Source organism: Thalassophryne amazonica, chromosome 12 (genome assembly GCF_902500255.1).
Source record: "Thalassophryne amazonica chromosome 12, fThaAma1.1, whole genome shotgun sequence".
Taxonomy (NCBI): domain Eukaryota; kingdom Metazoa; phylum Chordata; class Actinopteri; order Batrachoidiformes; family Batrachoididae; genus Thalassophryne; species Thalassophryne amazonica.
The window spans coordinates 59813281-59827834 of NC_047114.1; the positions used below are offsets into that span (position 1 = coordinate 59813281).

Here is a 14554-nt window from a genome sequence, read left to right on the forward strand (position 1 = left end):
ATTAGCTTCACACGGCGTCTTCTGTCACAGCACTTACAGGTAACTCCAGACTGTCTTTGATCATCCTGGAGCTGATCAGTGGGTGAGCCTTTGCCATTCTGGTTATTCTTCTATCCATTTTGATGGTTGTTTTCCGTTTTCTTCTATGCGTCTTTTTTTCCCCCCATTTTAAAGCATTGGAGATCATTGTAGATGAACAGCCTATAATTTTTTGCACCTGCGTATACGTTTTCCCCTCTCCAATCAACTTTTTAATCAAACTACGCTGTTCTTCTGAACAATGTCTTGAACGTCCCATTTTCCTCAGGCTTTCAAAGAGAAAAGCATGTTGGCTTCATCCTTAAATAGGGACACCTGATTCACACCTGTTTGTTCCACAAAATCAAACTCACTGACTGAATGCCACACTACTATTATTGTGAACACCCCCTTTTCTACTTTTTTTTTTTTTTTTTTTTACTAATAGTCCAATTTCATAGCCTTAAGAGTGTGCATATCATGAATGCTTGGTCTTGTTGGATCTACTGAATCTATTGGTACCTTGTTTCCCATGTAACAATAAGAAATATACTCAAAACCTGGATTAATCTTTTTAGTCACATAGCACTACTATTATTCTGAACACGACTGTACAAGTTGAAAGCTGATGAAGCAAAACAAACTGTCGTCTCACACGATGTTGATCTTTCTGGGTCTTTGGAAATCGCTCTTCCCTTGAGGCCATAACCAATGCAATTTTTTTTTTTTTTTTTTTTAACTGTAAACCTTTGTACTTGTACCTTTTTATGACCAGGAGTGTTTTTAGTATTTTCCTGACACTTTTGCACATGGTGAGTAGTGATTCAGCAGTACATCACAATCTGGCAATTATCCTCAGCGACTGTTGGATCTGAAAACAATGTGCTTGCACATCCTGACTCTGGTCTGTGCAAACATGTGTGTTAACTACACTAATTAATATTATTCTGATTGTGGCACTTTAGTTTCTGTATTGTAAAAAAATGTTTTTGAAACAAGCACTATGATCCACCAAGCAAATTAATTCTTCCCTCAGCTTAAACACTAGTACAGTTCCACACTTTTTGTTTGTATGTTTTGAGGACCACAGATTGTTTTATACTCTGTACGTGTGCGGAAAATATTTTTTCTGCACAAAAATTTTTTCTGCCTTGTCTTCTTGAAGAGGCTCTAAATGAAGACTGAGGATGAATCCATCAGAGCAGAGCTTAGAAACTTTATACATTTAGGAAACAGCATTCCATTCACCACTGAAAACAGTCACACTCCTCTGTGTAATTTGTTAAAAAGTAACTAAAATGTACTGTTACAACCACATTCAGTATATATGTTAACTGCACTGTATTATTTCCCATTTCAATTCCTAATGCAGTCAATGGCTGCAAATTCCCACTAGAATGAAACCCAACTCGTAGTGGTAAAATTAAACCATATGGATTATTTATTTCAATAAAATACAATGACTGAATTGAGATACATTTAATTTATTAATAACTAATTCTCTGCTTGATTCTTGATAACCAATAAAACAGTTTGAAAGGTTCTGTACATCAGTAAGTGCTTTACACTGTTGCGAGAGTGACCATGACTGTAGAACTGACTTCAGACATTTTGAATGTTGTGGTGTCTGTGACGTTTCAGTACACTTATACAATATATACACAATGTAGCCTTTGGGTCAGGAACAAACATGAGAAAAGCCCCATGCACCACGTTGACCCACCTAAACATCCCCTGCACTCCAGTCAAACAGCAAACTGGACAAAATTCAAAGGTGCATTTTCTACATACACTTAAGAAAAACAATGAACAGAGAAACCAGGGACTCAGACAACGCAACGCTCTGGTGTGGCCAACGCCTGGTGCTTTACATTGACAGTTGCAACCAGCGCGCCACCTCCACAGATGGCTGGGAGCCAGTGCAGCACATCTCCACCCTGCTGGTGTGTGCTTTTCTGATGTTAATGGTCCCTATTTGTGGAGTGTATCATATTTTCTACCTGTGCGTGTTTCATATTTGTATTGGCATGTCTGGCCCCGAGTAGAGGAGGATGGGAATAGCAGTATGATATGACAATTCAGACTTCTATGGTGCCTGAGGTGGTGGGTGTGTTCCACATTTGCTCAGGGTGATGTTAGGATGGTGTGGGTCCGAGTCGTGTATTGAAACTACCCCAGTTGACTTGAATTTTGGAAGATGGAGCCCAAACTTGTTCTCCACCCCAGCAAAGGTAGCTGCTGCCAGACGGTAGCCTCCTATGTGCTCAACATTGATCGGAGGAAGCTCTGAGATGCGGGTCTTGGGTGTTGGCTCGGAACCAGCTGGACGACTAAAATTGATGACAAAGAGAAAAAAAAAAGACGTGGTACAAGTAAAAACAAAATGTTAGCATTTGTTCTGTGACTGTGAAACCTTAATGTCAGTGAGATAGTTCAATAAAGTGTAATGCCGCGTTCACACTGGATGCCACGCGACACCAACGCCACAAATTCATGATTTTCTGCAGGAACTGCGTATGGATGACGGCCGCTTTCAGCAGTACGTCCGCGTCTCCAGGACCCAGTTTGAGGACCTCCTGTCCCGTTTGCGCACACATGTGAACAAAGAAAAAAACAACAAAAAAAACCAAAACACAAAAACAACTGGCTGCTGCTGCAGTTCTTCACTCTCCTCTCCAACTCTGTCGTAATTGTGTTATAAACCAGTCACCATTTGTTTTATTATACATCTGTGTAGTTAATAAAATTATCTTCACGGACGATTCGTTCCCGCGTGCACATGTGGGAAAAAAAGAACTGGCTGCTGCAGTTCATCGCTCTCCTCTCCAACTCTGTCATAATTGTGTTAAATAAATAAAGGACAAAAGGGACATAAGTCCTGCTCCCAGGCTGATTGCCAGAGACAGGACATGTCCACCATCAAGTATAAACTCCAGACAGCTCCACGTCGCTACATATCCAGTCTGTGATTGGTCATCATGGCGTAACAAGACAAAAAAGTTCAGATTTTTCAACTTGGGGAAGAGGGTGACGTGACGCGACGCAATATCGCACCAATCGCTCAAAGTCGCTTTATTCGCGTCGCATTGTGTGGCTTGAACTTTTATGGCGCCACAACGCATCCTTCCACAGGGATTACATGGCAACCTGTCACTGCGGCGTCTGGTGTGAACGCGTCATAAAACAAATCCCAGACTACATAACCCCAGTACAACATAGAAATGTGTTCTGGTTCATTCGCTTACAAAGCAGAATGGGACTAGTAAGCTATCAAATTAGGAGAGTTATGCTACAGCTGCTGAAAGCTCTACACAAGGAGCCACACTGTGACACACGGGCAGGTTAGACTGGTGCCGGATGATTCATGCAGCAAGATATTTGAAAATCTTCACTCATACGCCATGAAATACATGAAGTGGGCATAGGATGCCCTGGGACACTGAACATGAGCTTGATCATGTCTTTAATGGAGGACCACCTGAAGAACATTGTGATCTGCTTTGACCCAAATCAGACCATAATGTAGGTCTAACGATTTGTTGAAACTCATGAAGTGGTCACAGAAAATGACATTTGACCTTGAGCTCACCTTTGATGGAGAACCACCTGAAGAGTATTGTTTATTAGTTTGATCCTAATCAAACCATAATGTATGAATTAGTGATTAGTGATTGAGTGAGTGAGAGAGAGAGAGAGAATGAATGAAGTGGCCATAGAATCTACCCTTTAACCTTGAATATGACCTTGACCACATCCTTGCTTGCCTCTACTGGTGGTTGGCTCTCACTGCGGTATTGTATCACTTCCTGTTCCGGAGCACAGCAGTGTTTTTCTGTATCTGTTAGCTGTTTAATCTGCACAGTTAGATTGATCTAGTTATCTAGATTACGATTTGTTTCCCAGTGTAATCTTTATGTGCTTTAACTAAAGCACTCCTTCTGCTGAATCACCTCTAAATTATTTACACATTATTCACTTTGCGTGTTTTTAGGAATCCACTAGCTTAGCGTAGCTACTAGCTCTTAGCCGATTTAGCATGGCGGCTTCTCCTGTCTCTCCCGCACTTTTCTGCTCTGGGTGTGAAATGTTTAGTTATTCCTCGGCCTCCTTTAGCAGTAACGGTACTTGTAATAAGTGTAGCTTATTCGTAGCTTTGGAGGCCAGGCTGGGCAAATTGGAGACTCGGCTCCGCACCGTGGAAAATTCTACAGCTAGCCAGGCCCCTGTAGTCGGTGCGGACCAAGGTAGCTTAGCCGCCGTTAGTTACCCCCTGGCAGATCCCGAGCAGCCGGGAAAGCAGGCTGACTGGGTGACTGTGAGGAGGAAGCGTAGTTCTAAACAGAAGCCCTGTGTACACCGCCAACCCGTTCACATCTCTAACCGTTTTTCCCCACTCGACGACACACCCGCCGAGGATCAAACTCTGGTTATTGGCGACTCTGTTTTGAGAAATGTGAAGTTAGCGACACCAGCAACCATAGTCAATTGTCTTCCGGGGGCCAGAGCAGGCGACATTGAAGGAAATTTGAAACTGCTGGCTAAGGCTAAGCGTAAATTTGGTAAGATTGTAATTCACGTCGGCAGTAATGACACCCGGTTACGCCAATCGGAGGTCACTAAAATTAACATTAAATCGGTGTGTAACTTTGCAAAAACAATGTCGGACTCTGTAGTTTTCTCTGGGCCCCTCCCCAATCAGACCGGGAGTGACATGTTTAGCCGCATGTTCTCCTTGAATTGCTGGCTGTCTGAGTGGTGTCCAAAAAATGAGGTGGGCTTCATAGATAATTGGCAAAGCTTCTGGGGAAAACCTGGTCTTGTTAGGAGAGACGGCATCCATCCCACTTTCGATGGAGCAGCTCTCATTTCTAGAAATCTGGCCAATTTTCTTAAATCCTCCAAACCGTGACTATCCAGGGTTGGGACCAGGAAGCAGAGTTGTAGTCTTACACACCTCTCTGCAGCTTCTCTCCCCCTGCCATCCCCTCATTACCCCATCCCCGTAGAGACGGTGCCTGCTCCCAGATTACCAATAACCAGCAAAAATCTATTTAAGCATAAAAATTCAAAAAGAAAAAATAATATAGCACCTTCAACTGCACCACAGACCAAAACAGTTAAATGTGGTCTATTAAACATTAGGTCTCTCTCTTCTAAGTCCCTGTTGGTAAATGATATAATAATTGATCAACATATTGATTTATTCTGCCTTACAGAAACCTGGTTACAGCAGGATGAATATGTTAGTTTAAATGAGTCAACACCCCCGAGTCACACTAACTGTCAGAATGCTCGTAGCACGGGCCGGGGCGGAGGATTAGCAGCAATCTTCCATTCCAGCTTATTAATTAATCAAAAACCCAGACAGAGCTTTAATTCATTTGAAAGCTTGACTCTTAGTCTTGTCCATCCAAATTGGAAGTCCCAAAAACCAGTTTTATTTGTTATTATCTATCGTCCACCTGGTCGTTACTGTGAGTTTCTCTGAATTTTCAGACCTTTTGTCTGACTTAATGCTTAGCTCAGATAAGATAATTATAGTGGGCGATTTTAACATCCACACAGATGCTGAGAATGACAGCCTCAACACTGCATTTAATCTATTATTAGACTCTATTGGCTTTGCTCAAAAAGTAAATGAGTCCACCCACCACTTTAATCATATCTTAGATCTTGTTCTGACTTATGGTATGGAAATAGAAGACTTAACAGTATTCCCTGAAAACTCCCTTCTGTCTGATCATTTCTTAACATTTACATTTACTCTGATGGACTACCCAACAGTAGGGAATAAGTTTCATTACACTAGAAGTCTTTCAGAAAGCGCTGTAACTAGGTTTAAGGATATGATTCCTTCTTTATGTTCTCTAATGCCATATACCAACACAGTGCAGAGTAGCTACCTAAACTCTGTAAGTGAGATAGAGTATCTCGTCAATAGTTTTACATCCTCATTGAAGACAACTTTGGATGCTGTAGCTCCTCTAAAAAAGAGAGCTTTAAATCAGAAGTGCCTGACTCCGTGGTATAACTCACAAACTCATAGCTTAAAGCAGATAACCCGTAAGTTGGAGAGGAAATGGCGTATCACTAACTTAGAAGATCTTCACTTAGCCTGGAAAAAGAGTCTGTTGCTCTATAAAAAAGCCCTCCGTAAAGCTAGGACATCTTTCTACTCATCACTAATTGAAGAAAATAAGAACCCCAGGTTTCTTTTCAGCACTGTAGCCAGGCTGACAAAGAGTCAGAGCTCTATTGAGCTGAGTATTCCATTAACTTTAACTAGTAATGACTTCATGACTTTCTTTGCTAACAAAATTTTAACTATTAGAGAAAAAATTACTCATAACCATCCCAAAGACGTATCGTTATCTTTGGCTGCTTTCAGTGATGCCGGTATTTGGTTAGACACTTTCTCTCCGATTGTTCTGTCTGAGTTATTTTCATTAGTTACTTCATCCAAACCATCAACATGTTTATTAGACCCCATTCCTACCAGGCTGCTCAAGGAAGCCCTACCATTATTTAATGCTTCGATCTTAAATATGATCAATCTATCTTTGTTAGTTGGCTATGTACCACAGGCTTTTAAGGTGGCAGTAATTAAACCATTACTTAAAAAGCCATCACTTGACCCAGCTATCTTAGCTAATTATAGGCCAATCTCCAACCTTCCTTTTCTCTCAAAAATTCTTGAAAGGGTAGTTGTAAAACAGCTAACTGATCATCTGCAGAGGAATGGTCTATTTGAAGAGTTTCAGTCAGGTTTTAGAATTCATCATAGTACAGAAACAGCATTAGTGAAGGTTACAAATGATCTTCTTATGGCCTCGGACAGTGGACTCATCTCTGTGCTTGTTCTGTTAGACCTCAGTGCTGCTTTTGATACTGTTGACCATAAAATTTTATTACAGAGATTAGAGCATGCCATAGGTATTAAAGGCACTGTGCTGCGGTGGTTTGAATCATATTTGTCTAATAGATTACAATTTGTTCATGTAAATGGGGAATCTTCTTCACAGACTAAAGTTAATTATGGAGTTCCACAAGGTTCTGTGCTAGGACCAATTTTATTCACTTTATACATGCTTCCCTTAGGCAGTATTATTAGACGGTATTGCTTAAATTTTCATTGTTACGCAGATGATACCCAGCTTTATCTATCCATGAAGCCAGAGGACACACACCAATTAGCTAAACTGCATGATTGTCTTACAGACATAAAGACATGGATGACCTCTAATTTCCTGCTTTTAAACTCAGATAAAACTGAAGTTATTGTACTTGGCCCCACAAATCTTAGAAACATGGTGTCTAACCAGATCCTTACTGTGGATGGCATTACCCTGACCTCTAGTAATACTGTGAGAAATCTTGGAGTCATTTTTGATCAGGATATGTCATTCAAAGCGCATATTAAACAAATATGTAGGACTGCTTTTTTGCATTTATGCAATATCTCTAAAATCAGAAAGGTCTCGTCTCAGAGTGATGCTGAAAAACTAATTCATGCATTTATTTCCTCTAGGCTGGACTATTGTAATTCATTATTATCAGGTTGTCCTAAAAGTTCCCTAAAAAGCCTTCAGTTAATTCAAAATGCTGCAGCTAGAGTACTGACGGGGACTAGAAGGAGAGAGCATATCTCACCCATATTGGCCTCTCTTCATTGGCTTCCTGTTAATTCTAGAATAGAATTTAAAATTCTTCTTCTTACTTATAAGGTTTTGAATAATCAGGTCCCATCTTATCTTAGGGACCTCGTAGTACCATATCACCCCAATAGAGCGCTTCGCTCTCAGACTGCAGGCTTACTTGTAGTTCCTAGGGTTTGTAAGAGTAGAATGGGAGGCAGAGCCTTCAGCTTTCAGGCTCCTCTCCTGTGGAACCAGCTCCCAATTCAGATCAGGGAGACAGACACCCTCTCTACTTTTAAGATTAGGCTTAAAACTTTCCTTTTTGCTAAAGCTTATAGTTAGGGCTGGATCAGGTGACCCTGAACCATCCCTTAGTTATGCTGCTATAGACGTAGACTGCTGGGGGGTTCCCATGATGCACTGTTTCTTTCTCTTTTTGCTCTGTATGCACCACTCTGCATTTAATCATTAGTGATCGATCTCTGCTCCCCTCCACAGCATGTCTTTTTCCTGGTTCTCTCCCTCAGCCCCAACCAGTCCCAGCAGAAGACTGCTCCTCCCTGAGCCTGGTTCTGCTGGAGGTTTCTTCCTGTTAAAAGGGAGTTTTTCCTTCCCACTGTAGCCAAGTGCTTGCTCACAGGGGGTCGTTTTGACCGTTGAGGTTTTACATAATTATTGTATGGCCTTGCCTTACAATATAAAGCGCCTTGGGGCAACTGTTTGTTGTGATTTGGCGCTATATAAAAAAATTGATTGATTGATTGATTGATTGACAGAGGTCCATGTGTTTGGTAGTCATGGTCTTGACAAGATGGGAACAGAGGGCTAACACATGAAAAAGCAGTTCAAAGACTTTTTTAACCACTTGCCATGAAACCCATGTGCACAAACAGAACTTGAAATTTCTGAAGAAAAAGATGAACTTACTGTCCTCCAAAATCGATGTAGAACCATCTCTGTAAGAGCTCATAAGTCACCAGAGTCACACCAAACTGAGGAGATGACCGACACATACGAGCTGGAGAGGAGACACAAACCAACATGGTTAAAACAGTAAAATAATGTGACACACAACTGCTGACATGGTAGAGGTCTCCACACACCTCCTGCTCCCTTCCACAAAGCGCGGAAACCCTCCTCTTTCAATATCTTCCTGAAACAATTGATGACTCCTGAGTAGGTGGACTGGCCTGCCCTGGCTGCTACTTGCAGACGTGTCTTGACAACATCCGCAGGCGTCACAAGGGAGGCCGCAGGGATACCTGGTTAATTGAGTATGCAGACAAAATGAGATGTGTTCATATGATCACTGACTGACTGCTACCGCTTATGACTGTAAATATAAATAAACCTGCAATGGCGCCGGCAGTGAGGAGTTGCAAAGGTCCCAGTCTGCCTTGATCGTCAGCTAGCTGAGCCTTGGTGTGGGCATACACTGGAAAATAAATGGCTGAGAAAGGGATGTCTCTCAGGAAACATGCTTTAGCACCCTACAGAAGCACACAAAAGAACAAGCAGGTATCAACTGTTTGGTGGTAAAATTAGTAGTAGATTGTCGTTTAATGTCTTTCCAGCATCTGGCTATTTCACAACAAAATGGGGGTGAAAACATTCAAAGAAATGACCTAAAATAATTAAGCAACTGCATTGATAAGATTCTTCAGATCCTCAAGCAATAAAAAGTGAAAGTTTTTGTGGATGGACCTTCTTAAAAACGTTGTTCAATGTACAGGTAGAATAAAGCAGTTTGCTAGTAGCACTAAGAGCAAGACAAGAAAGTAAAATATGCTTCATCAAAAGACATTCTACAGAGACGGCATGGTGGTGGTTCTTAACCCTTTAATTTTTTTAAAAAGTCATCAGTGAGCCTTGAATGACCATACAGCACCTGGTGTACGTGACTTGATCATGTCAGATTTGAAAGTTAAGTAATAGTCTCTTATTGATAGCATTTTTCAAAATGGCCATCATATTTAATTTGCCATTTCCATGAAATTTACGTGAACAGTAGAGGTCTGAGGCTGGGATTTGACATTCAATGATGTCTTCAGTAAGGGCTCAAGAATCTGTCTGCTCTTAACCAGAGAGGCCAATATGGCCCAGGACCCACCAGAAACCTAACAAGTTCTAATGTTTCTAAATTAAGAGATTTTACTTAGATGATCAGCACTTAAAAACCCTAGTGCCTGTAGACACGACTGTGAGTCTGTAAAATTTAAAGAGAGCTGTTGTTGGGTACTCTATATATTCCAGGGCCAAAACTGTAAGAACATGTGGGAAAGACTGCAGAATGAGTGTAAATAATAGGAAACAGTTTTCACCATTAAAATATCTTTGTGCTAACTTCATAATCATCCTGTAGGGAAGCCTTGAACAGAACTGAAGACACAGTACCTTATAAAGGCCAAGGAAGCCCAGATCACGGATCACGGTTAGTGCGCTGACTCGAGGTCCTGTAGTGATCTCCCCTGCCACCTGCAGGCGAATCTTCACAATCTCCAAAGGATTAGTGAAGATCACTTGGGAAGCTCCGGCCTGGAGAAAATGGCAAATGTTTGTTTATGCTCTTACTCCAAACATCATTATTGCAACATCACAAGATCATCACTTATTAATCCTCTGAGCCCCACAAGTCACTGGCAGGACAGAGAGGAATGTTAAAATAAATACTATATATATTTATATAACAGCTGAGTGGATCCTTGTCATTTGATTGGCGCTTTGTATGTCGCATGACATGGATTAATTCATCCCATTTGTGTTGCATTGCATTTAGAGTGCGGCTTGGTTCCATTTAGAGTGCAAATTTGGTTCCATAAATTTGGTACCATTGCACTCTACGCACGTACGCACATGTAATCGCGCACGCATGTGATCGCACACACAAAACAAATCCATTGTGCTGTCTGGAGGCTGTTAGCAGGGAGAAAGAAAAGGTGGACTCATTTCTGACGTGATTTTTTTTCCACTGCACTGAGGACATACAGTCTTTTTTTTTGGTAGTACATGACCAGGTGTGCTTTGTGTTCCTTGTGTGCGCGTATGGGGGACAACGACTCTCCTGAGACAATTTGATAAAGTCAAAGTCAGCTTTATTGTCAAATATGCTATACATGCTCGACATACAGCACAGATGAAATTTCAGTCCTCTCAGACCCACGGTGCAGAGTATAGAATAAAACTACTAAGCTAAGTAAAAAAATTTACCTTAAATATTACTGATTTACAAAATAAAAATAATACAAAATAGTGTAAACAGTGTAGGTCGTGTAAGTATACAACCCCTGGCAATAATTATGGAATCACTGGCCTCGTAGGATGTTCATTCAGTTGTTTAATTTTGTAGAAAAAAATCAGATCACAGACATGACACAAAACTAAAGTCATTTCAAATGGCAACTTTCTGGCTTTAAGAAACACTATAAGAAATCAGGAAAAATAATTGTGGCAGTCAGTAACGGTTACTTTTTTAGACCAAGCAGAGGGAAAAAATATGGACTCACTCAATTCTGAGGAATAAATTATGGAATCACCCTGTAAATTTTCATCCCCAAAACTAACACCTGCATCAAATCAGATCTGCTCGTTAGTCTGCATCTGAAAAGGAGTGATCACACCTTGGAGAGCTGTTGCACCAAGTGGACTGACATGAATCATGGCTCCAACACGAGAGATGTCAATTGAAACAAAGGAGAGGATTATCAAACTCTTAAAAGAGGGTAAATCATCACGCAATGTTGCAAAAGATGTTGGTTGTTCACAGTCAGCTGTGTCTAAACTCTGGACCAAATACAAACAACATGGGAAGTTTGTTAAAGGCAAACATACTGGTAGACCAAGGAAGACATCAAAGCGTCAAGACAGAAAACTTAAAGCAATATGTCTCAAAAATTGAAAATGCACAACAAAACAAATGAGGAACGAATAGGAGGAAACTGGAGTCAACGTCTGTGACACAACTGTAAGAAACCACCTAAAGGAAATGGGATTTACATACAGAACAGCTAAACAAAAGCCATCATTAACACCTAAACAGAAAAAAACAAGATTACAATGGGCTAAGGAAAAGCAATCGTGGACTGTGGATGACTGGATGAAAGTCATATTCAGTGATGAATCTCGAATCTGCGTTGGGCAAGGTGATGATGCTGGAACTTTTGTTTGGTGCCGTTCCAATGAGACTTATAAAGATGACTGCCTGAAGAGAACATGTAAATTTCCACAGTCATTGATGATATGGGGCTGCATGTCAGGTAAAGGCACTGGGGAGATGGCTGTCATTACATCATCAATAAATGCCCAAGTTTATGTTGATATTTTGGACACTTTTCTTATCCCATCAATTGAAAGGATGTTTGGGGATGATGAAATCATTTTTCAAGATGATAACGCATCTTACCATAGAGCAAAAACTGAAAACATCCCTTGCAAAAAGACACATAGGGTCAATGTCATGACCTGCAAATAGTCCGGATCTTAATCCAATTGAAAATCTTTGGTGGAAGTTGAAGAAAATGGTCCATGACAAGGCTCCAACCTGCAAAGCTGATCTGGCAACAGCAATCAGAGAAAGTTGGAGCCAGATTGATGAAGAGTATTGTTTGTCACTCATTAAGTCCATGCCTCAGAGACTGCAAGCTGTTATAAAAGCCAGAGGTGGGCAACAAAATACTAGTGATGTGTTGGAGCGTTCTTTTGTTTTTCATGATTCCATAATTTTTTCCTCAGAATTGAGTGATTCCATATTTTTTTCCCCTCTGCTTGGTCTAAAAAAGTAACTGTTACTGACTGCCACAATTTTTTTTCCCGATTTCTTATAGTGTTTCTTAAAGCCAGAAAGTTGCCATTTGAAATGACTTTAGTTTTTTGTCATGTCTGTGATCTGCTTTTTTTCCTACAAAATTAAACAAATGAACATCCTCCGAGGCCGGTGATTCCATCATTTTTGCCAGGGGTTGTAACAGTATGATGCTGTTGTGCAAATGGCCAAAGTGTACTATTGTAAACAGTATGACATTAAATACGATGCAATGCAATGGATAACAGTGTAATACAGTGGTGCAGGTGACAGTATGCTGATGATAGTGCAATGACTGTATACTAATGTACCAGAATCAGTACAAGCGGTCCTGATGTGGATGCAATAGTGCAATGGGGAAGGATAAAGTGAGGTGTGCGTGGACATGCAGGGTCAGTGGGGGCAGAGAAGGGAGGGAGTTGAGCATCCTGACTGCCTGGTGGAGGATGCTAGCTAACTGACATTGCTAATACACACACACACACACACAAAACAAATCCGCTGTTTTGTCTGGAGGCTGTTAGCAGGAAGAGAGAAGAAAAGCTGGACTCATTTCTGATGTGATTTATTTTATTTTTTTGCGCTGCACTGAGGACGTACATAGTCGACCGACCGGGCTGCGTATGTGTGTGCGCACATGCGCGCGGGGGACAATGACAATTATTTGATTGAGCTAACTGATGCTGCCTGTAACGTACACACAAAATCCACTCCACTGTAAGCCATCTGGATGCATGAAGACCTGTTCACATGAAACGCTGATGTGATTTTTGGCTGGACTGAGGAACTACAGTCTTTTTTTTTTTAAACGGAAGTCCAAAGTCAGTGCACAGCATTAGTGAACTACACGTTACAGTGAAACACCAAAACTTAAGTCCCTTTTCTTTTGTTTATAAATTCATTAAATATCAAATGACAAGGATCTATTTTAGCTGTTATATAAAAGAAATAATGAATGTCTTTACATCTTTCAATGAAATGAATATTTCATGAGGTGAAAGCTGGAACATACCATTCAACTCGGCTTTGCCTCGTTGAACTCATAAACATTCATTATTTTTGTGTGTGTGTGTATATATATATATATATATATATATATATATATATATATACATATACACACACATATACATATACACACACATATACATATACACACACATATACATATACACATATATATACACACACACATTTTTTTTGGGGGGGGGGGGGGGGGTGCAAATTACAGTGAAATTTTCAATATTCCTTGGATTAAACATGCACAGAAAGCTCACATCAAGAAAAATAACCAAGCATGAAAATACACACACACACACATACATACATATATATATGTGTGTATGTGTGTGTGTAGCAGTATGGGTGGGGTCACAGTGTGTTCAAACACCTTCAACAACATAAAAAGAATCCAGCAAATGCAACCCTCAGTGTACAGCTGGGACACTAGATTCACATTTTATACCAGTATTCCACTCAGCCATATTTTCTCTGTTTGCAAAAACCTGGGAATGCCAACAGAACCTGCACAACTTAACCCAGTATGGGCAGCCAAAGGTACAGTGTATTCTCCAGGGTTGTGGAGGATGTGCCCGAACTTTGGACATGTTTAAAATATATACAGTGAGGACATTGGTCAATCAGGATGCAATAAATATTCAATAAGGATGTATTAATGACTGCATTTGGCACTTCACTGACAAATGTGGCTGTCTGTGGTTCTGAACACAAATCAGTCCATGGGCCAAGCAGGTTTTCGGTACCACTTAATGGGACTAAATGACATTTACAATACAGCCTAAGTGTACCATGTCCTACACAAAATGTACGATAGCCATCCCAGGGTGGTAACTATAGCCAGGTAGAGGTCAATGAAGAATTACAGAGGTCAAAAAAAAAAAAAAATCCTCCAATCAGCTTTAGAAATATACCACAGTATTTATCTGATCATAAGGATTCCAAAAACGTATAGTTTGAACTGACTGACTAAATTCTATGTAGAGAATTTAGACTAAATTCTAAAACAGAGAAAATGGTGACAAAGGTCCGTTTCAGTTTGTACAGGGGTCAAAAGCTAACACTGCACTAATTTTGGTAGCAA

The 14554-nt window shown here is 40.6% G+C and overlaps 1 protein-coding gene across 1 annotated transcript in view; it reads right to left on the minus strand.

The window, feature by feature from the left end:
• Window positions 1-1436: 1436 nt before the first annotated feature.
• LOC117521480 (calcium-binding mitochondrial carrier protein Aralar1-like) overlaps window positions 1437-14554 on the minus strand; it is a 34964-nt gene continuing 21846 nt past the window's right edge. The window contains exons 14-18 of the mRNA XM_034182779.1: window positions 10050-10190; window positions 9007-9145; window positions 8759-8917; window positions 8583-8673; window positions 1437-2348 (exon numbers count right to left, since the gene is read on the minus strand). Of these exons, the coding sequence (XP_034038670.1) occupies window positions 2105-2348; window positions 8583-8673; window positions 8759-8917; window positions 9007-9145; window positions 10050-10190 (774 nt within the window). The 3' untranslated portion in view covers window positions 1437-2104. The remainder of the gene's footprint in view (window positions 2349-8582; window positions 8674-8758; window positions 8918-9006; window positions 9146-10049; window positions 10191-14554) is intronic.